The following is a 24636-nucleotide window of genomic DNA, read 5'->3' on the forward strand; positions in this document are numbered from 1 at the left end:
TTTCGGAAACTCTCAGTGGAGGCACGTTTTTGAGATGATCAGAGCTGGAGGAAGACAGGCATTTCAATTTGCTGAAAGCTACAGAGTTGCCATGATCGCTGGGCTGATTACTTACTGTCTCTCGTGGTTTAGCTTGCCCTTAAATTCTGAGCGGATATATGAATATCCTTCCAAAAAATTCCACTTTTCTCCCTGTATCCTTCTTTTCCTTTTTTTTTTTTAAATTCAGCTAGCCAGGGTTACTTTCTGTCATTTTCAGTCAAATGAAACTTATCTAATGTTGCCACCACAGACTCATTATATAAGTTCCACCCAAGGTTCAAGACAGCATGTTGGCTCCATAAGAGAGAACTCTGGGTTAGTGATACTCAGACAAAATTAACCCCAGGACTTGGTTTGAAGATTCAGATAAAAGGCAACAGGAGACAAGGGTTGGTAGAGGGAGAAGAGACACAGATCTGCAACCACAGGTTGGAATGCTCGCTGTAAGTTTCACTTCAGTTTCTAAACTACATGAAAGAGGAGACTGCTGTTTCCTGCCTTTGACATGAAACCTGGTATCAGAAATGCTTGGCGGAGGTATATTTTTGAAGTGATCACAGCAGGATCGAGGCACGTATTTAAATTTGCTTTGGCTGAACTGTAACTTATAGGACACCTACTCAGTGTGTAATACTATGAGATTGCATTGAAGGACTCCTTATCTTCTATCCCAGCAGGAATTCAGAAAAAGAGTAAGGGCAGTCTCAAGCCTTCAGCGTTGGTTTGATATCTAAAATAGAGAGTAGGGCAGAGCACATATATATAAAACTCAGCCAGGTTGCCCACCTAGACTGTAAGATGTTTGAGGGCAAGGAGGATACTTGTTTCATCACTGTGCAGTCAGTGGCCAGCAATGTCCAGCTCATAGCTGGCACTCAATACGTATTTGTTAATTATGAATTAAACTAAAGTAAGATTATATCCATCCATGTTTTATTATTGCCCTCAGGTTCAGAAAGCAAAGTTTCCAACTGGCGTATGCATGGTGGGTTCATCTATCTCCTCCCACCAATGGGAAGTGACTTTCTAAGGGGGTTTATAAGAATATTTAAGATCTTTCTCTTTGCTACCTTTTCTGCAAATAAACTTGAACTCATCAAAAAAGGGGGCTAGTAAAACCACATTCATTTATAGATGAAAGGGTTTTAATATTGGTTTTAATATTAAAAATATTAAGAGAAGAGAAATATACTGAAGTAGGAAAAGCAGACCAGTTAGCCAGAGAAAAAGAAGAGTCTGTTAAACATGCAAGTCAAATCAGGTCACTATTTTTGGAGTACTTGATTCTACCTTTCAGATGAATGCACTATGGAACTGGCTTAAAATCTGAAGAGGACATTACCAAGATTTGATAAACACTAATCCAATTGCCCCTAAAGCAACTCTTCATGATATGCCAGAGAATATACAGCTCTCGCATATAATTATTGGAATGAATTACCATAAAAGGGCTTCATTAAATAACAGTAATAATGAGTAAGTATTTATGCCATGCTAAGAATGATTCTAAATATCTTACATGCCTAATCTCATTCAATCTTCACAGAAAGTCATTAAGATATCAACTATTACCATCAGCTCAGTTTTATAAGATGATGAAACTGAAGCTCAGAGAGGTCACATAACTTGCCCGAGGACACACAGTTAGCTGATACATGGCAAAGGCTGGAGTTACAACTGGGAGTTCACATATTTACTCATTATACCATACATTTTTCTCAGCCTTGGTGATAATGACCACCATGGAAACTCTCTACGGCATGTGAAATGTTGTTCTTGGCTATTGTGGGCCAGAGATCACATGTACAAATCAAAATTCGAAGAAGTGGATTCTTTAAGAGGCAGCTTGAGGAAAGAAGAGGAGAGTTTTTGCTTCAACATTTCTCACCAGTCCTCAGTTTCTTCACTTGTAAAGGAGAAATGAAATGGTCTCTGAGCTCCCTTCCAAATCCAACATTCTGTAAATCTAGCTAAAAGCACAGGCCCAACTGAAGGGCAAGAAATATTAGGATGCTTAGTAACAAAATGTTTATCCTGTTTCGGCAAATGTACAATATTCACTTGATATACTTTAGTCCTGATGTCATTTTATTTTTGCCTCTCATTTTTCTTTTCCTCCACCTTCTTTTCAAACTTTAAATTTTATTTTACTTTACTGTAATTATGTAGGCTATTTTATATCCTTTCTGGAGAGGCATGAATGAGATGGGGCTAAGTATTTGGGGGATGTTTCCTAGTCAGCCTTCTTTTGTTTTATGATTTCCTAGTATAGTTTCTCCAATGGCAATTTATGTAAATAAATTAAGAAGAGCAATAAACGCGAAGACAGAAGTTCAAATTGAGTCACATTCTTTAGAACAGTGGCTTTATATCACATACCAAAAATATTAAAGGTTTTAAAGAGACTGAGGACTAAAGCATGTCTTGTAGGCCTGCGGTATCCTACAAGCAATCTGTTACATCATGTGGCAGGGATTCTTCCCATTCAAATCCGTTCAAGGCCATGCTGTGATGTGACGATACTGTATTTCGGTGTCACTGTGACACCCGTTTCAGGAGACAGCAAAATGAGTGGAAAGCACACACACTTTAGAACCAGTTAGCCCGGATTCCAGTCTCAGCTCTGATGCTTTCTATGTGTGCAGCTTGGGCAAATAAATGAAAATCTCTGAGTTTTTATTTCCTCATCTGAAAATGGGACCACTTTACACATTATAGTGGGTAGTCCAGAAGATTAAATACCTCAAACTTAGTAAAACTCCACAAAGATTTGTTTCATTCTCTTCCTTGTCTGTTTTTTCCTTTTTCAAACACACCTCCTCTACAAACTAAGGAGATTTATATTTTTGGCAAACATAAACTAAAGAAGTGACTCTTGGTTGTGGTTTGGCAACGTTCCAAGTTGTCACCAATTATTTTCAGAAGTGTCACATAACTCTCAAATTCAAATTAATTTTCAATTAATTATTTTAAAATGCTGGCTGGGTAAAATGGCTGGTGTCGCAAAATAAAATAATAACTGTAGCAGTTATTAAAAGGTTGGGAATCCCCACATCAAAACAAAAAGAGAAGTGGAAATTTGACATTTAAGAAAGAACCAGATAGGATCTTCAAAATTGAGAACCAATTACTATAAAGGGTAAAGCACAAGCACAGCACACTTGACTTATACCATATTTTTTCATGCTAGTTAGGTGATTAGAGTAACAACACAGTAATTCCTATAATAAATTGTACAAGACAATTTCATGTACAAAAGTATTGCAATATAAATAAAAGGTAATGGGAAAGGCAATTTTTGTTTTAATACTATTTGGACATTTAAGCGTAAAGATAAATGGTGTCTACATTTTCCAAGATGACACTCAGTCAGTTATAAGAGGAAACAGTAAAAATTAATAGTGGAACAAACATATTCATACTAAAAAAGTCTCAAATTTCCAAGTCTATCTGAGTTGAATTTAGAAGCCTTGTACAAATATGAATAGAAGTTTTACATAACATCTTACTATTACAAATGAAAGGCAGAGTCTGAATTTGATCATTACTGAGCGTACATACAACGCAAATCATCATTTTCAAATTATGCTTTGTATACACTTTGGAAATAAGCATTAATCGTCAGTAGCTTGCTAGTTGCGATGCTGCCATGAAAGCTGCAACGCGGGCTTTGGTAATGGGATACCCACCACAGAATGTTGTGGATAATGATTAGCGTTTATTCTTTTAGGTGCTGGGACATAACAGGGAAAAAGAACTGACAAAAATCCCTCTTCACATAGAGCTTACATATGAGTGTGAAGGTTTTAAAAAAATAAGTGAATTAAAAATATGTTAGAAGGTAAATGGGCCATTGAAGAGAGTAAAGCAAGTGGGTACATTGTATATATCTCTATGATATACTTGGGAGATGGTTGGGTTTTGAGAATGAGAAATATCTTAAGAGTGTTTGTGGGTATTCATAAGGAGAAATTAGAGTGAACGGAAACTTTAATGCAGATTAGAGATGAAATGTAGATTACAACAAGGGAAAGGGAAAATTATAATAATAGAATCTTACAGTTGTCAGGAGGGTTAGACCTTGCTTACAGAATCTTCATTCTTTAGCTTAGGAGGCAGAAATCCTGGGAGTTTAAATAATAGGAATAAAATAGGAAAAAGAAATCTTAAAAGAGTATTCATCCCTTTAGGTTAACAGTTTTACCTATCCTGAGAGCAAATATTTTCTTATGACCCAGGACCAAGAATTCTGGTTTCACTCTACTGAAGACATTAAATAGATATGAAATTGTAAGGCAAAAGTGTACGGTTGTTGTTTATTTGGACATCTTCCCTGTTGCCCTCAAAGGTGATGCCATTCCTGCCAGTGAATGAGTGTGAGAAAGTCTCTCTTAAATAAACTCACTCCCCAGGCCCTGGAGGGTGAGGCTGGCCTGAGTGGGTCTGGGCTGGTCCGCAGAGTGGCCTGAAATACCCATTTCTAGTCCTTCCCATTCTGGGGATCTGGAGGTCAGAACCCTGGCAGGGCCTCATCCATCGTGCAGAAAAATGCTTCCCCTGGTGATCCTTAACCGACCAAAATTTTTAATAAGAATTTACACTTCATCTGATGGTGAAGAAGGAATCCTCAGCCTGGAGGTCTCCTGATCACTGGAAGCCAATTCTTCTTAAATTTTTAAATTTTTAATTGAAGTACAGTTGATTTACAAAGTTGTGTTAATTTTTGTTGCACAGCAAAGTGATTCAGCCATACGTATACATACACACTCTTTTTTAAAATATTCTTTTCCATTATGGTTTATCCCAGGAGATTGGATATAGTTCCCTGTGCTATACTGTAGGGTCTTGTTGTTTATCCACTCTAAATGTAATAGTTTGTATCTACCAACCCCAAACTCCCAGTCCATCCCTCTCCCTTCCTCTTGGCAACCACAAGTCATTTCTCTATGTCTATGAGTCTGTTTCTATTTCATAGATAGGTTCATTTATGCCATATTTTCAATTCCACACATAAGTGGTATCATATGGTATTGGTCTTTCTCTTTCTGACTTACTTCACTTAGTATGATAATCTCTAGGTCCAACCATGTTGCTGCAAAATGGCATTATTTCATTCTTTTTTACGTCTGAGTAGTATTCCATTGTATATATGGACCACATCTTCTTTATCCATTCGTCTGTTGATGGATATTTAGGCTGTTTCCATGTCTTGGCTGTTGTGACTAGTGCTGCTATGAATGTAGAAGTGCACGTATCTTTTTGAATTATAGTTTTTTCTGGCTATATGCCTAGGAGTAGGACTGCTGGATCATTTGGTAGTTCTATGTTAGTTTTTTAAGGAATCTCCATACTGTTTTCCATAGTGGCCGTACCAGTTTATATTCCCACCAACAGTGTGGAAGTGTTCCCCTTTTCTTCAGGAGCCAATTCTTTCTTTCATTCTTTCTTTCTTTCATTCTTTCTTTCTTTCATTCTTTCTTTCTTTCTCTTTCTTTCTTTCTCTCTTTCTTTCTCCTTCCTTCCTTCCTTTCTTTCTTTCTTGCTGCGTTGGGTCTTCATTGCTGTGCACCAGCTTCTCATTGTGGTGGCTTTTCTTGTTGCGGAGCATGGGCTCTAGGCACACAGGCTTCAGTAGTTGTGGCTCGTGGGCTCTAGAGCGCAGGCTCAGCAGTTGTGGTGCAAGGGCTTAGTTGCTCCGTGGCATGTGGGATCTTCCCGGACCAAGGATCCAACCCGTGTCCCCTGCATTGGCAAGTGGATTCTTAACCACTGTGCCACCAGGGAAGTCCCCAGGAACCAATTCTTAAATGAACAAGAAGAGATCTGTTTCTAGAAGATGGAATCCCAGTTTCCATTCACTGTTATTCATAGGTCACACTGCTGACTCCGTGACTTCCAAGGACCATCTGGGCTTAAAAGCCATCATAGCTTCAGCAGGTTATCTTGTTTCCTGAGGCCTATTACTCTCAGGGGGCATAACGGAAGCTCCTATGTCATGGGTTTGGCCCCTCGTTCCCAGCTTTGGTGATTTTGCCTTCAGCTGGCAGGGACAGATAAGAGGAATATTTCAGAGTTACTGGGATCTAACTCAAGAGCCGGAAGCCAGTTTGTCAAGTACATATCTATCGGCACCCAGGGTCTGTAGCAGGGGTTTAAAGAGCAACAAATTCCCAACTGGGTAATGAATAGAACAGAGGAGAGGCAATGGAGAGCAAAAATCTCGGTTTCCTAAGTTTGCAATAAATAAAATAACAATTATAGTGATGATAAGGCTACAGCAAGTTTCAGCTTTTTTTTTTAAGTTTTGAATTTTATTGTATTCATTCTTCTGTACAGCAGGTTCTTATTAGTCATCCATTTTATACATATTAGTGTATATATGTGAATCCCAATCTCCCAGTTCATCACACCACCAACACCTGCCCTCCGTCGCTTTGAAGAAAACTCCCATAGGTGTCTGGATTACAAATCTTTATAATTCCTATTGCATTAATCACAAACCTTCTTTAGTCAGATTAATCTATTTGCTGGGAGGCTTAATATTGACCCAAATGTAATCTGAGGAGCCTTTACTTTGGTGCAGTCTTAGGTGATCCTTTCACCTAGTGATTGGATCAGTGCCAGAAAAGCTCAATCGGAAAGTACTGCATTCACTTTGATCTCAAACATGTGGCACATACATATACACACGCAATTAAATACTACTCAGCCATAAAAAAATGAAAATTTGCCATTTGCAGCAACATGGATGGATTTGGAGGGCATTATACTAAGTGAAATAAGTCAGACAGAGAAAGACAAATACTGTATATCACTTATATGTGGAATCTAAAAAATACAACAAACTAGTGAATATAATAAAAAAGAAGCAGACTCACAGACATAGAGAACAAACTAACAGTTACCAGTGGGGTGAGGGAAGAGGGGAGGGACAGTATAGGGGTAGGGGGTTAAGAGGTACAAACTATTGTGCTTAAAAGAAGCTACATGGATATATTCTATAACACAGGGAATATAGCCAATATTTTATAATGACTATAAATGGAGTAAAAATTTTTTAAATTGTGAATCACTAGATTGTACACCTGTAACATATAGTATTGTACTTCAACTATGCTTCAATTAAAAAGAATTTAAAATAAAACAAAAAAACTTTAAAAAAGGGGGGGGTTTGAAACCTGCTAGTAGGCAGAATATGTACTTTTTCCTAACTTGGAGAAAGTCTGGAAAGAAGTATGGAGAATGACCAAAGGTACTGAAACTAGAGTCTAGAGGGAGAGTTTAAAAGAAGGGAGCTGATTTTGTTTGGTGAGAGAAGAGGAGGCTGGAAAGTAACAATGGTAATGGCTTTGAAGGATACAAAGTGTTGCAGCTTACAGTCATCATTCATTCATTTATTCATTCACTCACCCAAAGCACCACGCACTGTACCAGGACCTGGGAGACACAGAGGACAAAAATTGAAGTAGACAAAACAGAGTCCTTGGCTTCAACATCTCCTCTCCATTGCCAGTGACCAAGGATTGAATGAAAATGAGTGTAGATTGGGACGCAAGTAAGAAATAAGTCTGAAGGGAAGGGATTTGAAATTGAAATGCTTGCCAAGACCAAAGTAGCAAAGGAAATAAAATCATTACCACTTGCCCTTTGTTTATGAGAATTATTGCTGGTTAAATGATAAAGTAATTTTCAGGGTTGATTAGGAGAATTTCCACCAGAAAAAAAAAATGATTGCTTCAATTTTATGGTTTGAAATAATCTATCAAAGACCTTGTGTGGTCAGTATAAAGTAAGTCAACTATTTTGTGGTTTCCACTGTGCTTTTTGTCTTTCCTTGACTCTGTGTGAGTCATATCAGGGTCTATTCAGGCCACAGAAATAGCAGAAAAGGAAAAGGCACTGGTGGCATCTCTCCCAGTGTGATCAACAAAAAGCCCACTAACCAAGTTTACCATGGAAATGAGTGTGTACAAATTCGCAGCAACTGACTCTGCTATTAAGGCTTGAATTCCTCTTGTGCTTGGTTCTTGGAACTGTCCAACTTTTGATTAACTGAGAATCATCAACATTTAGGACATATAAAATTGTGATTCTATGTCACAAATACAGAGGAAATCTTTTACTTTATTTAAATAGTATAGACAAATGAGTTAGATAATTTAAATACCAAGCGAGTGTGTTTGTTTTTTAACTTGAATTTTCTGGTTTGACTCTAACCACCCAGAAAGGAAATTTTAAACTATTTCCAGCCATACTTAAGTGCCATGTAAAAACTTATCAGAAACCAAGACAAGAGAAACAGAATTTTATGATGAAATTAAGAAATTGTTCAGGAGAGTAATTTCTAGTCAGTATTTTTAATATTCAATGATCTTTGAGAAATTGCATTTCATTTTAAAATGCTCAAAAACTGCTCAAAATGATCATTTTTGGGTCTCCCCAGTATGCAAACTTCTCATACCTAAACTTCTGAGGAATCAAAAAGTTGTTCTTTCCTTTGTTCTTTCTTTGTTTACTGTATATATCATTATAAAACAAATAGGTCATTTTAAAGAAATGTGTGCTTTTAATCAATCCATTAAATAACATATTCTGAGAAAAATACCTATTTTGCACAAGGCACATTGTTTTCTCCTAAAAATAATACTAACATACTGACATATATATATATATACTGAAGTATATATATACTGAAATATAATATACTGAAATACATAATATACTGAAGTATATTATATACTGAAATATATATATATTTTAATGTAGCATATGGCACTGTAATTGGAAAAAATGTTTCTAAACATATCCAGTTGCATATAGTATGCACATAATTCAATAGAAGTGACAACTATTTAATTGAAATCCACTTTGTCCCGCCTCCATCCTGAAACGATATCTCACAGGTCAAGTATCTGTTCATAGCTTACCTGTCTCACTTCCAATCAAAGGCTGATTTGCAAAATGCTTGACAAAATCTTTCAAAGATGAGAATTCATTAAAGCCAAATTTAAATGAATATCCAGTATATTCAACGTGAAAGTGTTTGACGGAGTCTTTGGCTCTAAAAGGGAAAAAAATGTTTAACATTATTTAAGAAACGAGTATCTTTTATGAAGGGGAATGTAACCTTAGGCATTAGCATTACCATTAAACCCTTCTAAAAGCTGAGAGTTCTGATACCATCACTGAAACCACTGGCACTTAAAGAACAGCGCTGGTTTCTGCAGGCAGAGCGTGCTCTCAATTTTTCATTCTAATGAAAGACAAGAGCCTGTGCTCCCTTGTGTATTCGGTGCTCCCTGTGAATTCCCTGACTTGCCGAATGAGTCTTTGAACATTAACCTCTTAAGGGGCATGAGTTTAAGAAGGGCAGGAAGAGAGATGATAGAAATGGCAAGTCACTCCCTCCCCGTATTCTTCTCTGTGCCTGGCCCTCCTCCCTTACTTGTTTGGGAGTCAATCCAAATTCTGCTTCTGTCACTTAATCAGTTACGTGAGCCCAGCCCTTTGCCTCCCATGCCTAGTCCACTGCCTGCTGAATAAAATATCGGATTTCCTACATTGTCATTCTCCACTTCATTTTTGGAATAAGGCAGAGAATTAAATTTTTAAAAGTTTATATATATATACTTGATTTGACCCAATCCTATCTTTCAAGCCCCACTTCCACTATTCCTCTCTTGCTGGGCATGCTGCAACTTTAGCAAGCATCAGAAATCAGAATCACCTGCAGCGCCCAGGTTTCTGGACCGTACCCCCCGAGTTCCTGATTCAGTAGGTCTGGGGTGGGGCCTGAGATCTGTATTCCTAACCTGCTCTCTGGTGATGCTACCGGTCTGGGGACCACACCTTGGGAACTGCTGCAGTGCCGCCACGCCTACTGTTCTCCTAGGAGTTTCTGCCTTTGTCCCTTAGCTCGTACAGCTCCCTTCACCTGTGACTTCCTCCACTTTGTTCCTGATCAAGTTTCAGTTCAAATGCCACTTACTCTATCAAATATTGCTTGCTACTTCCGGCTTGAGTTACTTGCCTTTTCTCTTCTCAGCAACCCAAGCACTTACCTTGTTTTCTTTCATGGCATTTACAGAGCTCTACTTTGTAGTAAGGTATTTGGATATGGTCTTATTGCCCCTGTGAGGCTATACTTCCTGATGTCAAGGTCTTTGAATCTTCTATAGCACTTATCAAAGCGGTAGGCACAGAGCGGATGCTTTGAAATATTTATTATTAAGGAAGCGAATGACCAAATGAATAAAAACAGTCATTCTCCTGATCTGGTCTGTGATTCCTCTTACTTTTGCTGGTGGTTATTATTTTTTTAAGCATTTCCAAGTGCTTGTAATGGAAATTAATATTTTATATTTTAACTTTGTATATAGATGTAATATATATATCATCTCTTTGTAAGGAGCTTATAATTGTTCAGGCGAGACATACAAAAGTGAAAAGTTAACGTTCTTTTAGCCAACAATTCCACAGATTTGTTTGAGATCTGGGGGAGATCCATGCAATAAAGGATCAACAATCTAACCACTTTAATGTAATTTTAACATTTGCTGTTGATTTGAGAAAGCACAATTCCTGTTTCCCCCAAAGCAGAATTCTATTTTTGATGACTATTTTTCCCAAAAATGTTTTTTAGAAAATTTGTAAATAAAATAAAACAATAATGGTTTGAGGTTATTGGCTGGGTGGCCGAGGGCAATTACATGGAGTCCTCACATCACCATTCTGACCCAGGGGCAACTCCCTGTGAACCCAGAAAGACTTGCTACATGTCAGTGGACGCCAAGGTGACAGATGCTGACAGATAACCGATGACTCCAGCTGATTATCATGTGACTAGGTCACCTTCTCTGAAAGGGAGGCCAACCAGGAGGAAGGGGATGGGAGAGAAACCCTGGAAGGACTGGACAATCACTGTTTTGAGCAGGGCGTACCTGGTGGGGACTAGATTAACTTTCTTTTTTTTTTTTTTTTTTTTTTTTTTGCGGTATGCGGGCCTCTCACTCTTGTGGCCTTTCCCGTTGTGGAGCACAGGTTCCGGACGCCCAGGCTCAGCGGCCATGGCTCACGGGCCCAGCCGCTCCGCGGCATGCGGGATCTTCCCGGACCGGGGCACGAACCCGTGTCCCCTGCATGGGCAGGCGGACTCTCAACCGCTGTACCACCAGGGAAGCCCTAGATTAACTTTCTTAATAGGTGAAATGGAAATTCAAGAAAGAAGGTCAGTCCATTTATAGAAAAAAACTAAAAGTTGCATACTGCCTGCTTGAGTTTGTGATTATGAAAACTGCACAGCCACAAGTCATTCTGATTTTCCAGAGGAAGCAAGGCATAGTGAAAGGGGCACCGGGCCAGGTTTCAGGGATGTGATTCTGGTGCTGTTTCTATCACTGATTTATTGGGTGGAAGACACTTTACCACTTCAGGTTTCAGTTTCTTCATCAGTCAAGCAAGAGTTCTGGGTTAAACAATTCATAAAATCTCCTTCAGCTCTAACATTTTTTCTCCACCAATGGAAGGGGCAAGAATGTTTTTTGCAGGCTCACCACTCAGAGCTTGGCATCCTCGGACCTGTGGGTCTAGCAGGAATCAAGAGAATTTGGTTCTCTGGCAATCTGAGTGTGACCATGGAGTCAGTGCCCCTATAAATAAGAGGTGGGACCCCACTGAATTTATAGAGTTCTTAGGCATCCTACCTCACAGAGAGAGAGTACAGCCCTGTCCTTTCATTGCTGTTCCGCAGAAGGTAGCTCCCGTCGCATCCATTGGAGAGGAGAAGAGCCTCGGCGGCATGTCGGGTGAGGTTACCATGGTACCACCTGCGGAGGAGAGAGCAGCACTTTCACTCAGGGTGAACCCCAGGGGGACTCTTCCTGCACTGGGTTTTCCTCTCATCAATATTCTCCACTCTGGGAGGCCCGAGACCAAACTCTGAGCCAAAACATCAAGAAAAGGAAATTGCTGGATGAGGCTGAAGGGGAAAGGAGAGAGTTGGCTAATCACAGAGTGTTATGGGTTGAACTGTATCTTGTTGAGGTGCTAAGCCCCAGTACCTCAGAATGTGGCCTTATTTGGAGATAGGGTCTTCAGTGAGTTATAATGAGGTTATTAAGGTGGGCCCTAATTCAATAGGACTGGTGTCCTCTTGTGAAAAGGGGACTTCTGGAGACACACTTGCAACAGGGAGAATGCCATGTGAACATGAAGAAGGCCATCTGCAAGTCAGGGAGGGGGCTGGAGCAGATCCTCCTTCACAGCCCTCCAAAGGAACCCACCCTACTGACACCTTGATTTCGGGCATCTAGCCTCCAGAACTGTGAGATAATCAGTTTCCGCTGTTTAAGCCACCCGTTTTGTGGTACTTCATCGTTGCAGTCCTAGCAAACAAACACACACTTTACTTTGTAGACAGAAAGTTTTTTAAAAATCCAAGTCAAAAATAACCATAAGAATAGATTTTGGCCAATTTTCTCTCTTTCTTTTGGTCTCTCTCTCACACTCTCTTTCGAAAGTGTGGTACTACTTTTTGCAGTGTAGAAAACCACTGAGCTGTTATACCAGAGTCCGTTGTCATGAGGGAAATGAAGTTGAGCACAAGGAATTCAGATGTTTTATACTGAGATGCAAGCCCCATCCAATATTGTTTCAAACTCACAAATAGCTGCACAGCTGGGGAAGTCTCAAGGACATTCAAACTGATGTATGTGTTTTAAAAAACAAAATACAGGGCTTCCCTGGTGGTGCAGTGGTTAAAAATCCGCCTGCTAATACAAGGGACACGGGTTCGAGCCCTGGTCTGGGAAGATCCCACATGCCACGGAGCAACTAAGCCCATGAGCCACAACTACGGAGCCTGCGCTCTAGAGACCGCGAGCCACAACTACTGAGCCAACGTGCCACAACTACTGAAGCCCACACGCCTAGAACCCATGCTCTGCAGCAAGAAAAGCCCCCACTTGCCACAACTAGAGAAAGCCCATGTGCAGCAATGAAGACCCAATGTAGCCCCCAAAAAATTTTTAAATAAAACTAAAAACCAGAAAACAGAAACACATCAGAAAAGGCAACATATATCCACAGTAGAAAAAAAAAATCTACGTAGTTCAAAAGAAAACATAATGAACATAAAGCTTTTTTCTCTCCCTTAATCCTCAGTCCCCCTATTCCTTTCCCCAGAGGACCCCAACGTTAACCATTTTTTGTGCTTCCTCCTGAGAGGTATCCCATGCATTTAGACGCATTCAGGCCTGTCCGCTACCGCAGTTCTATGGAAATAAGAGCATTCCAGGCGCACTGTTGTGCACCTCACTCCTTTTTCCTAATGACAGTTTTTTCCCGCTCTTTTTAATGAGCTGGTAGAGAGAGTTCAGTGGGGTGATGAGGATTGTGGGCTATGCAGTCAATCTGCCTGAGTCCCGATCTGGGTGGCACCTCTTATTAGCTGTACCACTGTGGGCAAGTTACCTAACCAATCCAAGTCTCCGTTTTCTCACCTCTAAAAAAGAATTAGTAACATTGGACCTTGTGGGCCAGTTGTAAGTTCTGTTCACATATGAAATGGTCAAAACAGGCTTGGCAAACAGCAGGGCTCAAAACACATTAGGAGTTGTCATGAAGCCATTGAGATCCACAAAGCCATAACTTGCAATGTATCTTCTGGGACGTGATTTTCTTGTTGCTCAAATATAATTGTTTATTACTTTCAACTTACTGCAGATAACAGAAAGCTAGGTCCTGGGGACAGTAGCTGCTGCTAGGGACCCACAGTCCAGGGCAGTGGAGGGGAAGGGGACACAAGCAATTACACAAATATTGGTAATGTCAGTGAACTAAGTACTGTTAAAGAGATGTGCATGGTGTTCAAGGAAGACCCCTGCTCTGGGGGTAAGGGATCCTACTGGGATGTCCCTGTGGCACGATATTTTCACCTGATAATAAAAATTAAACGTAAGACTAAATGTAGAAGGAAGTTTCTACATAGGTCTCCGAGCTATCTGTTTTCTAAATCTGCATTTGCTAATATCTGCTTCTTTAGCACATTTCCTCTTTGGGGCAGAGATGCCTCCATCCTGTGTTAGAAATGTGCTTGCTAGCTGAAAGCAATGGCAAGGTGAAGCATTTTATAAGAAATCCCATTGACTTATTTACCCATTCATTCGACTAATTCCCAGACATGCTCAAATCTTCATGGAATGAAATTACTATAAAAGACAATTGGAAACTAAACCTAGTATGTTGTATGTCGATTATACCTCTTTTTCTTTTTTTTTTTTAAAAAGGACAATTGGAGGAGCTAAAAGTGAGGCTATCAAAAACGTCAGGTTTGTTTACAGACAAAATTCTAATTCCTTTTGACAAGTGAAATCTCTATGAGGTCACGAGTTCTTAAATACATTTTGCCTGTAATTATTTTTTGAATGAACATTTCAGCAAACCATTTAGTTTGAGCCAATAGATTACTTATTTGAAGCAACAAAAATTTTTTATTTGTTTATTTATTTTGGTCGCACAGTGTGTGGGATCTTAGTTCCCCAACCAGGGATCAAACCCGTGCCCCCTGCATTGGAAGCACAGAGTCCTAACCACTGGACCACCAGGGAAGTCCCTTGAAGCAACAAAATTTGATCAACAGAATTCTAAAATGTAAAGGATTTGAACATTCCTTGGGATTCTTTTCAACAAGATCTGATGTCTATCTAAATCATTTACGGAATTCTGATCATTCCAGCTTGGTGGCAGTTTTTACTGAGAACTTTTTTATGGTAATCTTTTAAACAGTAGCTATATATCATAAACACATAAGAAATCCTTGAATATAAAGCAAGACGGATCACACTGTGTTCTGATTTGGAACTTCTCAGGGAGTGTTAATTTCTGGGTGAGAAACATCACTTGGTTGAGTCAACATCACTGTCACAGTTTTCGTGGAGTCCTGGGCCTGGGCAAACCTAAGACAGAGGCTGCCAGGCAGCCACCTACGCTTCATGATGTCTGCAGGGCAATGAGGACCCTCATTCCCCAAACGACTCTTCCACAAACACCTAAACTCCCTGTCTTAATTGAGTTAAGCATCCTTTCCTAGGAACTTCCGATGAGCATATCTTCCAGGGATGTGACTATAAAGCCAAATAACATTACATACCCTTTGCAGGAATATGTCCATCTTTGGTAAGGATGGTTCAAGACTGTGTACATAAAGAGTGAAAGGTTGAAAATACAGTCTTATTCAGCTGGTAGTTTTCCCACAGTTAACCTTCTCTACCTTCTATCATTTAACTTTATAAATCTTTATCTATTAAGCTCAAATCTGTGCAAGGCATTGTATTAGGCAGGTCAAAGGAAACACAAACCCAGGCCGAGCCTCAAGAAACCATTAATCTATTCAGGAGGGTAAGACAAGTACTTTGCAAACTACATCCAAGAGAGAGTAAAGTATCCAGCGGGGGTTATAGGAAGAAAGATCAAGGCCATTTTTTGAATGACCCAACATCTAAGTAGGCCTTGAAGAATATGTAAGTTATTTTTTAAAGTGTGCATTATTTTTTTCTGATTATAAAGCATATGTAGTAAAAGTTAAAATATGTACACATACAGAAGAGAAAATGAAAGTCTTTCACAGAAGAGGAAATATGTATTTCAAATAAAAAGTCTCACTATTAATCAGAAAAATGCAAATTAAAACAACAAGGCAGTACTTTTGTAATCCACCAGATCTGCTAAAATTGAAGGATTAGCATTAAGTACTGGAGAATTTGGGGGCCCTGGATATTATCATCTACTGTTGGCAGGTGTTTAAGTTGGAGGGGAACTTAGCACATCTAGTGTAACTGGACATGCACACATGACCAGCGGCTCCACTTCTGGTGGCTTATTAGTGAAACACTCACACATACACAGAAGGAAGTGTGAATTAAGGTGTCTACTGCAGAGCGTTTGTGAGAATAAAATTTAGGAGCCATCCTAAATATCTACCAACAGTGAGATGACAGATAAGTGCAGTGCAGTGAGTACTCATAGGATGAGATTACGTTAAAAGTTAACCGAAAGAGTTTGAAAAGCTAAGAGCGTCGTTGGTTGCCAAATGCTAAAGGCAGGGGCTTGGGTGCTACCAACACATTGTGAGGGGGCACCAGGAATGATTACCACCCTCTGATGGCCGATGCAGTCTTGAACAACTGAGAATTGTCCCGCTCAGAATGCTAATCACTCCCCCATGGAGAAACATGGAGTGAATATTTGTGTCCGCGCACATCAAAGTTGACAGATCCCAAAACATACTGTTAAGTTAGAGGAACTGGTGGCAGGTATAGTCTGAAACCACTTCATTTTGAAAAATCTCTCTCCTTCCCTCCACACGATACAACGCATACAATAATATATAAAAGCACAAAATAGAAGTCTGATAAAATACACACCAAACTCATAAGTTTGGTCCTTAAAAGAAGGAACCAGGATTGAGGGTGTTGTTAAAGGGAACTTTAGCTCAATCAAATTTTCCTAATTTAGCTTGTTCTAATGAAAAATAAAATAAAATACATGTATATATTAATTGGGTAACTAAAATTTGAAAAAGAGAAAATTGTATGTCTACCTTGATCCAACCTCCAGGGCCCTGTTAATGTTGGCTTTATTTAATTATTTTACTTAATTTACTTATTCAACTATTGTTTATTGAACACCGGAAATGACCTAGCATTTGCGGGGAGGGAGAGAGAGACTTTTTCTCTATTTAAAGTCTGGTGGGATACGGAGTGACAATCGTTCAGGGAGCTATTCTGTGCAAAGGGAATAACAGGAACAAAGGCCAAGAGGCAAGAGAATGCCAGGTATGTACGGGGTCAGAGCCCTGCATGGTGGGGTGGGGTGAGTAATTCGGGTGAGTGCCAAAGGGCAGCAGTCAGGCATGGTGAGACGAAGCTGGGGGGAGACTGATGCTGTCTTATACTGGGCCCTGGATGCTGACAGTTCCTTGGTTGATGTCTACAGAGCTTTTTATGGATTAATATGCATATACAATAGCTCATTACATAGAGTCCTAATTGCACGGGCCTCAAGTTCCTGTAACTGGGACTGTGTTTAACATTTTTTTATTTTGTTCTTCTGATTATTAGATGGAAGAGTCCAATTTTAAGGGGCTTGAAACTTATAAAATTTGGAAGTCTCTTTATGAAAATTAATATAAAATTACCAAAAAAAAGAAAAGAAAAATTATTTAGAATGAGAAATCACAATAGATTACAAATTTTAAAAGCTGACATCAACAAAATGAAAAGGCAACCTACTGAATGGGAATAAATATTTGCAAATCATATATCTGATAATGGGTTAATATTCTAAATAGATAAAGAACTCATACAGCTCAATAGCAAAAAAACAAATAATCCAAAGCAATCCGATTTAAAAATGGGCAGATCTGAATGGACATTTTCTAAAGCAGACACACAGATGGCCAACAGATATATGAAAAGGTGCTCAACATCACTAATCATTGGGGACATGCAAATGAAAACCACAGTGAGCTACCACCTTGCACCTGTTAGAATGGCCATCGTCAAACAGACAAGAACTAGCAAGTGTTGGTGTGGATGTGGAGAAAATGTTGGTGGGCATGTAAATTGGTACAACCACTATAGAAAACAGTAGGGGGGTTTCTCAAAAAATTAAAAATAGAGCTACTATATTGACCCAGCAATACCACTCCCGGATATTTATCTGAGGAAAATTAAAACACTAATTAGAAAAAATATATGCACCCTGATATTCATTGCAGCATTGTTTACGATAGCGAAGACATGGAAACAACTAAATGTCCATTGATGGATGAATGGATAAGGAAAATGTTTTATATATATATATATATATATATATTCAGCTTTAAAAAGAGTGAAATCTGGCCATTTTTGACAACATGGGTGGACCTTGAGTGCATTATGTTAAACGAAGTGTCAGACAGAAAAAGATAGATACTGTATGATCTCACTTATATGAGAAATCCAGAAAACAAAACAACCAACCAAACGAAACTAAACTAAAACAGACTCAGAGATACAGAAAACAAATGTATAGTTGCCGTAAGGGAGGGGGTTGTGTGTGAACTATGTATAGGAGATTAAGGGGTACTAACGGCCAGATATAAAATAAATAAGCCACAGGGATGCAATATACAGCATAAGGAATATGGTCAATAATATTGTAATAGCTTTGTAGGGCACAGATGTTTACTAGACTTAGCATGGCAATCATTTCCTAATGTACACAAATGTCAAGTCACTAGGTAGTACACCTGAAACTAACATAATATTGTATGTCAACTATATTTTGATTAAAAAAAGAATAAAAATTCACCAAGCTTTAACTATGAAAAGATAATAAATAAGTAAAAATAAAACAACAAAAAACAAATGAAAAACCAAGTTCATCGATATAGAGAACAGATTGCTGGTTGCCAGAGGTGGGGGAGGAAGGGATAGTGAGATGGGTAAAGGGTACCAAAATGTACAAATTTCAAGTTATAAAATGACTAAGTCATGGGGATGTAATGTACAGCTTGGTGACTACAGTTAATAATACTGTATTGCTTATTTGAAAGTTCCTAGAAAAGTGGGTCTTGAAAGCTCTCATCACAGGAAAAAAAAGTTTTGTTAACCATGTGTGGTGATGGATGTTAACTGGACTGATTGCAGTGATCATTTTGCCATATATACATTATCAAATCATTATATTTATTTTACTTTTGAAATGAATATAATGTTATATGTCAATTATATCACAAATTAAAAAAATAAAAATAAAAAACTGACAGATACCACAAACATTTCAAAACTGAGAAAACAACTTATATTCATTAATTAAGTGTTTACATACCCCTATACCTTTTTTTCTCTATACTTTTGGCCATGTCATCTCTGGTTATTTCTTCATCTAAAAACAATTGTATACTACAATTTTCTATATAGAGGATAGAATAAGAAGCCAGTCTTTTACCTATAATGCTTTTTAAAATTATTGATAGCATAGAAAAGTTATTTTCACCTTCACGATGTGATATTGCTAATGAAGTTTTTAGGACCGTTGGAAAATTTGAGAACCTCTATCAAATTTCTTTCATAAATGAGCTGTAAGATTTCAGGGTGTTTAAAATTGTAATGTTCAGGGACTTTGAGTTGACTCCATTTATTTTAACTACATCACTAGGGTCTGTGCAAGGCAGAGGATCTGAAGCTGAAGCTTCATTGGTTTCACTCTCTCACTTCTGGAGATTATAAAGGCCATGTCTGCTTTTTATTTTTTTAAAAATTAAATAATTAAAAATGTTTAACTTAGTCAATGAAAGCCACATATATAATCCCTCATCGCAGAGAAAATCACAACCAGCAGCCTGGTTTATATTTCTAAATTTTGTACAAAGTCTAAACCCTAAGAAGACCCTTATTCAATCTTTGTTTACATATTACTAATGATGCGGAACTCACTACTTGTATAGGCAAGCCCATTCCATACTTCCATGATTGATGGCCAGAAAACTCTTGCCTATATATCAAATTACCGTTTCTTGCTGTACGGCTTTCAACAGATGGTCTCAGAGTTACTTCTTGGAGTTATATAGACGATACTTATGCAAATAGTTAGAAGCATTTAGAATGTTCTCTCTTTTGCTTCCATCGTCTTCAACTTCTCATCTCACAATAGATTTTCAGTCCCTTGATCACCCAGAGAACTTATCTCCTCTGAATACCTTCTAGATTTTCAAAATCTATCTTCAAGGTAAGACCTGACGTGCAAAGCAAAGCCCCACAGGATCTCCCCATTCTGGCTGCCAGGTACACTGTAAGGCAACCCAAGATTGCATTCGTTTCTTGACAGTTGCATCATGCTGCTGATTCACGCTAGACCTGCTGTTGATTAAAACCCCCAAGCAAGTCATCTTCCTCTGTGGCTCTGCCACTTCTCCCACAGCTGCATTAGAAAGATGATGTTTTTAGAATTAAGTGCAATAAGAAACCTTTTTGCTCCTGGGAACTGCCAAGCGAAAAGGAATGCTAATAAGCAGCTAACCTGGGTCACAAACACCCATGTAGTATCAGTGAAAATTTTGTGAGATGAGAGCTGGCCTTTGTCTCCACTCTTTTCCTTAGCAATGAGTCCTTCTGCTCCAATGACTTCTGACGCGTTCGTTATGGGACACCACACGAGTAGCAACCTCTGTCTTTCTCATCTGCCAAGGTGACTAATAATAACACCTGGTAGGAAAGCTCTCTTATTTTCATGTTGGAACACTGACTTCTTTAATAAACTTCTTATATGAGTCTTTAACTTTTGCAGAAGAGAACAAGGTAAACACTTTGCTATTTATACCACATATTATGAATATGCTGGGCACGGTGCAGCGTGCTGGGAATACAACTTCTCTGCTATTTGGGATAGGGTTCATTCTCCTGAAACTTAAAAAAAAAAAAAAAAGCCTTTTTGTCTCATTTTCTCTGAAGAAGTAAAAAACAGCAAGAGAGTACTCTTTATAACAGCACTTTCGAAGCAATGTTGTATTTTCCTTTTCCCCCAAGGTCCACACATCGTCATAAATAAGTCTCAAGGCTAATAGTGAGCAGAGGCTCCTCAAGCTTCCAAAGAATATTTGTACTGGGTTTATGAGATTATCAAAGCCACAGCTGGCCTCGAAGGAAACAGTGGCCTTATCCCTCCCATGATACAGTAACAAATCAGGAAACACCCACTCACTAAAGAATTTTCATAGCTGCCTCTCAGTAAGATACAGGAAATAAGATCAACCACAGCGAAGGCAGTCGGGCTTGATCCAGAAAGCTGGTCCTCAGTTCTGCCTCTTCTCTCATTCCCGTGCCCTTTGTGTTAGAACCTTCTGGGAAATTGCCCCTGCCTATTGGAGCCTTCACAGTTTCTTATCCCAATCGGTTTCGTTGTCTTAATTTGCTGATACAAGTTTATATCTCATTCTGCTCTGTCCTTTAAAGGAGAGGCTCTCAAACTTTTCGAATTAGCCCACAGTATAAAATGCATTTTGCCTCCCTCTCTTTTGCCTCTCTCTCTACACACACACACACACACACACACACACACACACACACACACACACACACACACACACACTTACGTTATAAACGTACAAAAAAACCCAAAAAGTGTTATAGGAAACAACACTATTCTTCTAAACACTATATTCTTTTCTATTTTTTTTTTAACAAATATTGATTGTGACCCACTAAATTAACTTTAAGAACACTCTTGGGTTGTACCTGGTGTTTGAAAAACAATGCGAAGCCTTTCCACTCAATACCCTGAGATTTTGTTAGGAATTCACATTTGCAGGCTTCCTAGACCTGTTGAATTATACTCTGTTTTTATCGAGAGCCCCACATGATTGCTATGCATTTGAGAAACATGGAGCTGAAGAACTCCTGGTCCTAAAAGCTTTAACTAACTTCAATAACCTTGATGGTTTGGTATCTAAAAGCAGGACAGAGAGAGCAAAGAGTGTACTAAGGAGCTTTACAGTACTTAGGAAATAAGTACTTAGGGGAAAAGAGAAGGATCTGTGGCAGATTTCATCAAAAAATCCCCCAATAGCTGCCATCTTAGTGATGGGGGCAGTAAATGGTATAGAAGGAGGAGCCCGTGAGGGGATGAAATGATCAGGGAAAACTTCATGGAGGAGGAATACCATGAGTTGGAACTTGAAGCACAGATATAGAATTCATCAAGTGTGAGAGAAAAAAGCATCCCAACCAGAGCAGTAGCATAAGCAAAGGCACTGAGGTTGACATATGCATGGTGTATACAGGAAACACAATGCCTACCTGGAACAGAGGGTCTATGTTGAGGAGTAATGCAAAACAAGACTGGAAGAACAAGTGGGCACAGAAATCAGTCTTGCATGTTAAAACATGAGCCATACATCCGTTTACATTACATACATCTTGGGGAGAAAATTTCTTAGTAACCCATGTTTACAGATTATTCATATATTTAATGACATATTTTCCCCCTTCCTGGCAAAGAGAAGTGACATAGAACCTAGATTCTGTCCCTTCAGGCTTATAAAGAGGACATACATTTCAACCCAAAGCAATAATAGAAATTCCTAATTGTGTAAAAAGAGCTAACAGGCGTTGGAGTTGAACAGCCAACGAAAGTGCTCTTCTTTGGAGAATTTTCCCTTTTTTTTTCATTTAACTTATTCTCACTTTTGAATGATGCTGACACACTTTCTGAACTCTCTAGACCAAAGATGGCAAATGTATAACCTATGATGCCATGGATAACAGAGCTTTTCTTAAGGCCATGGGTAACATAGCTCATTGATCTGTCTTCTTGCTTGCTAGGTCTGTGCTTGGCCTCAGAATCCTGCTAACACAATGATGATAGAATAAAAAATGAATCTATTAGGCAATGTCAATCTAAGCAATTTTAACTTGGGCTCGTGTGTCCTCAGCACTTGAGTCACCCCATGGGATTTGCCTGACTGCTGCTCGCCTTTGTGTACATTTGTTCACAGTGTTGGTGCTAGACACTTTGACTTCATGAAAACATGAAGCCCTTGACTCTTTACGCCATCAGAAATCATGGATTAAGGAAAAGGAAATGTCTTATTTAGCTCAAAAACTATCAGTGCGGCAATTTGTATTATAGTCAGGCCGTGGCGTGTATTATGTGACAACGTGGTGTTGACCACATAAACATGTAAGTCCCCCGTTCACAGATGTGGGCTTACCTTTCCATTGATCACAGCAAATGGACCCTGACCAAGGAGAGAACCAAGGAGAGACTTTGCAAAAAGTTTGAAAGTTCTATGTATCATAGTGTGATACATAGGGGAGGCTGAAGAAAGACCATAGTCTTTCCAATCAGGAGGTTTCTGTGATGGAACCAGCTTGTCTGAGGCTTTCCACATTACCATTCTAAATGTCCACATTTACAAATGCTAATAGCAGAGCTAAATGGTGAGGCCAGCTGCCCCAGACTTTAGGAAGCATACCTGAGTGATGACAGAGGCAAAGTATGTATTTGGTCAAACAATGAACTAAAGGTGGGGCCCCAAGTGTTTTTCTGCGTGAGACAAGGTTCAGCTACAGGGAAACAAGACTGAAGGGGTATGATAATTCTGTGGGAGTTGGAAACCAGGATAAACTTGTTCTTGAAGGAGCCTGATGAATGAGGCAAGTTCTGAGAGATGGAAACACAGAAAGAGAGAGACTCAGAGATCCAGAGACACAGATGGGCACAAAGGGTGAGAGATACATAAGTCAAAATCTGTAGAAAGAGAGATATACAGACCTAGAGACAAGAGAAAGGCACAGCGGCTCATGTAGATAGCCAGAGGCACCTAGGGACAGTGACCTAGGGAACACAAATAGAGACCCAATCAGAGTGGTCCAGAGACAGAGGCAGAGAAACCAAAGTGGGAGAAAGATACAGACCCACAGAGCATGACATGGGTCAATGCACCCAGGGCTGTCAGAGACGTGAGAGACCAGAGGGCAGAGTCACGGATGGGGAGATGGGGGCTGGGAGGCAAATTGCGTCTCATTCCAGCAGAGGTCCTGTCCAGTCCCCAGGTCAGCCTGCACAGTACACAAATGGCTGTAAAACCAAAAGAGCATCATTGCTCCTCCAGTGGTTGGGGCTCAGGGAGTGTTTGATTTGGACTGGGAACCAAAGCTCAGAGACTGACTAGAAAAACTATTGCATGGATAAGAGCTTGAGGGGGACTTGAACGCCTGGGCAGAGATTCCAAACCAGAGGCTCTCTCAGGAGGGCTCATCTCGGAGTGGAATCAAGCTTGACTCTGCACTTACTGTGGTTACTCTTGCATCCTATATACATCATAAAATGCTGCTTCAGGGTAATTGTCTTTGGACTGTAGTTGCCATTGACAACCTACCATTGTGGGTTGGGACAGGAGACAGAGAAAGTCACTTTCAGGAAGCTATAACTCTAGGAAAAAGTCCCAAACTTTGGGAGATGTAAAAAAAAGATCTTTGTTTCATTAGTTATCTCCTGTCTATTCCATTGCTCAGATGCTGCCTCTAACCAATGTCAATTTGTCCCAGCAGTAAAAACTTTTGTTAAGAGGACTGAGTGAGTCTGAGGGTAATAAATACAAGTATATCACCAGTGTTGGTGTGGTGGGCTGAAGTCAACGACCTTGAGTTCTGGTCTTGGCTTTGACCCAACTTGGGACAATTCAGATATTTAGACATCTGCTCTTTGTCAAGTGCTGAGCTTGGATGGAATAGACAGATACGCGTAACCTACTGCCCTGCCCCTAAGGAGATCGCTGTTAAAAAGAGTGTACTGTGCTCAGCCTAGATCAGGTGGCCAAACCTCTTAGGGCTTTAGGACTGACATCTAGAAAATGATTCTAAGATTATGTAGAGAATTAACCCAAAGTACAGACTCAACTGGTGGGGAGTCAGAATCGTACGAGCAACTTTAGATATTTACAATGAGAAAGCAAACCATGGATGAATTAGAAGAATTTTGTGCCATTAAGATTTTCAAAACTTCTTTGATGCCATTTTGAAAAACTATACAAAAGCAGAACTCATTCTTATT

At 39.4% G+C, this 24636-nt stretch overlaps 1 protein-coding gene across 1 annotated transcript in view; it reads right to left on the reverse strand.

Moving 5' to 3' along the window:
- The window catches only part of DAPP1 (dual adaptor of phosphotyrosine and 3-phosphoinositides 1), a 64201-nt gene that overhangs the window by 32276 nt on the left and 7289 nt on the right, over window positions 1-24636 (reverse strand). The window contains exons 2-3 of the mRNA XM_032633495.1: window positions 11745-11867; window positions 8970-9103 (exon numbers count right to left, since the gene is read on the reverse strand). Of these exons, the coding sequence (XP_032489386.1) occupies window positions 8970-9103; window positions 11745-11867 (257 nt within the window). The remainder of the gene's footprint in view (window positions 1-8969; window positions 9104-11744; window positions 11868-24636) is intronic.

Source organism: Phocoena sinus, chromosome 5 (genome assembly GCF_008692025.1).
Source record: "Phocoena sinus isolate mPhoSin1 chromosome 5, mPhoSin1.pri, whole genome shotgun sequence".
Lineage (NCBI taxonomy): Eukaryota > Metazoa > Chordata > Mammalia > Artiodactyla > Phocoenidae > Phocoena > Phocoena sinus.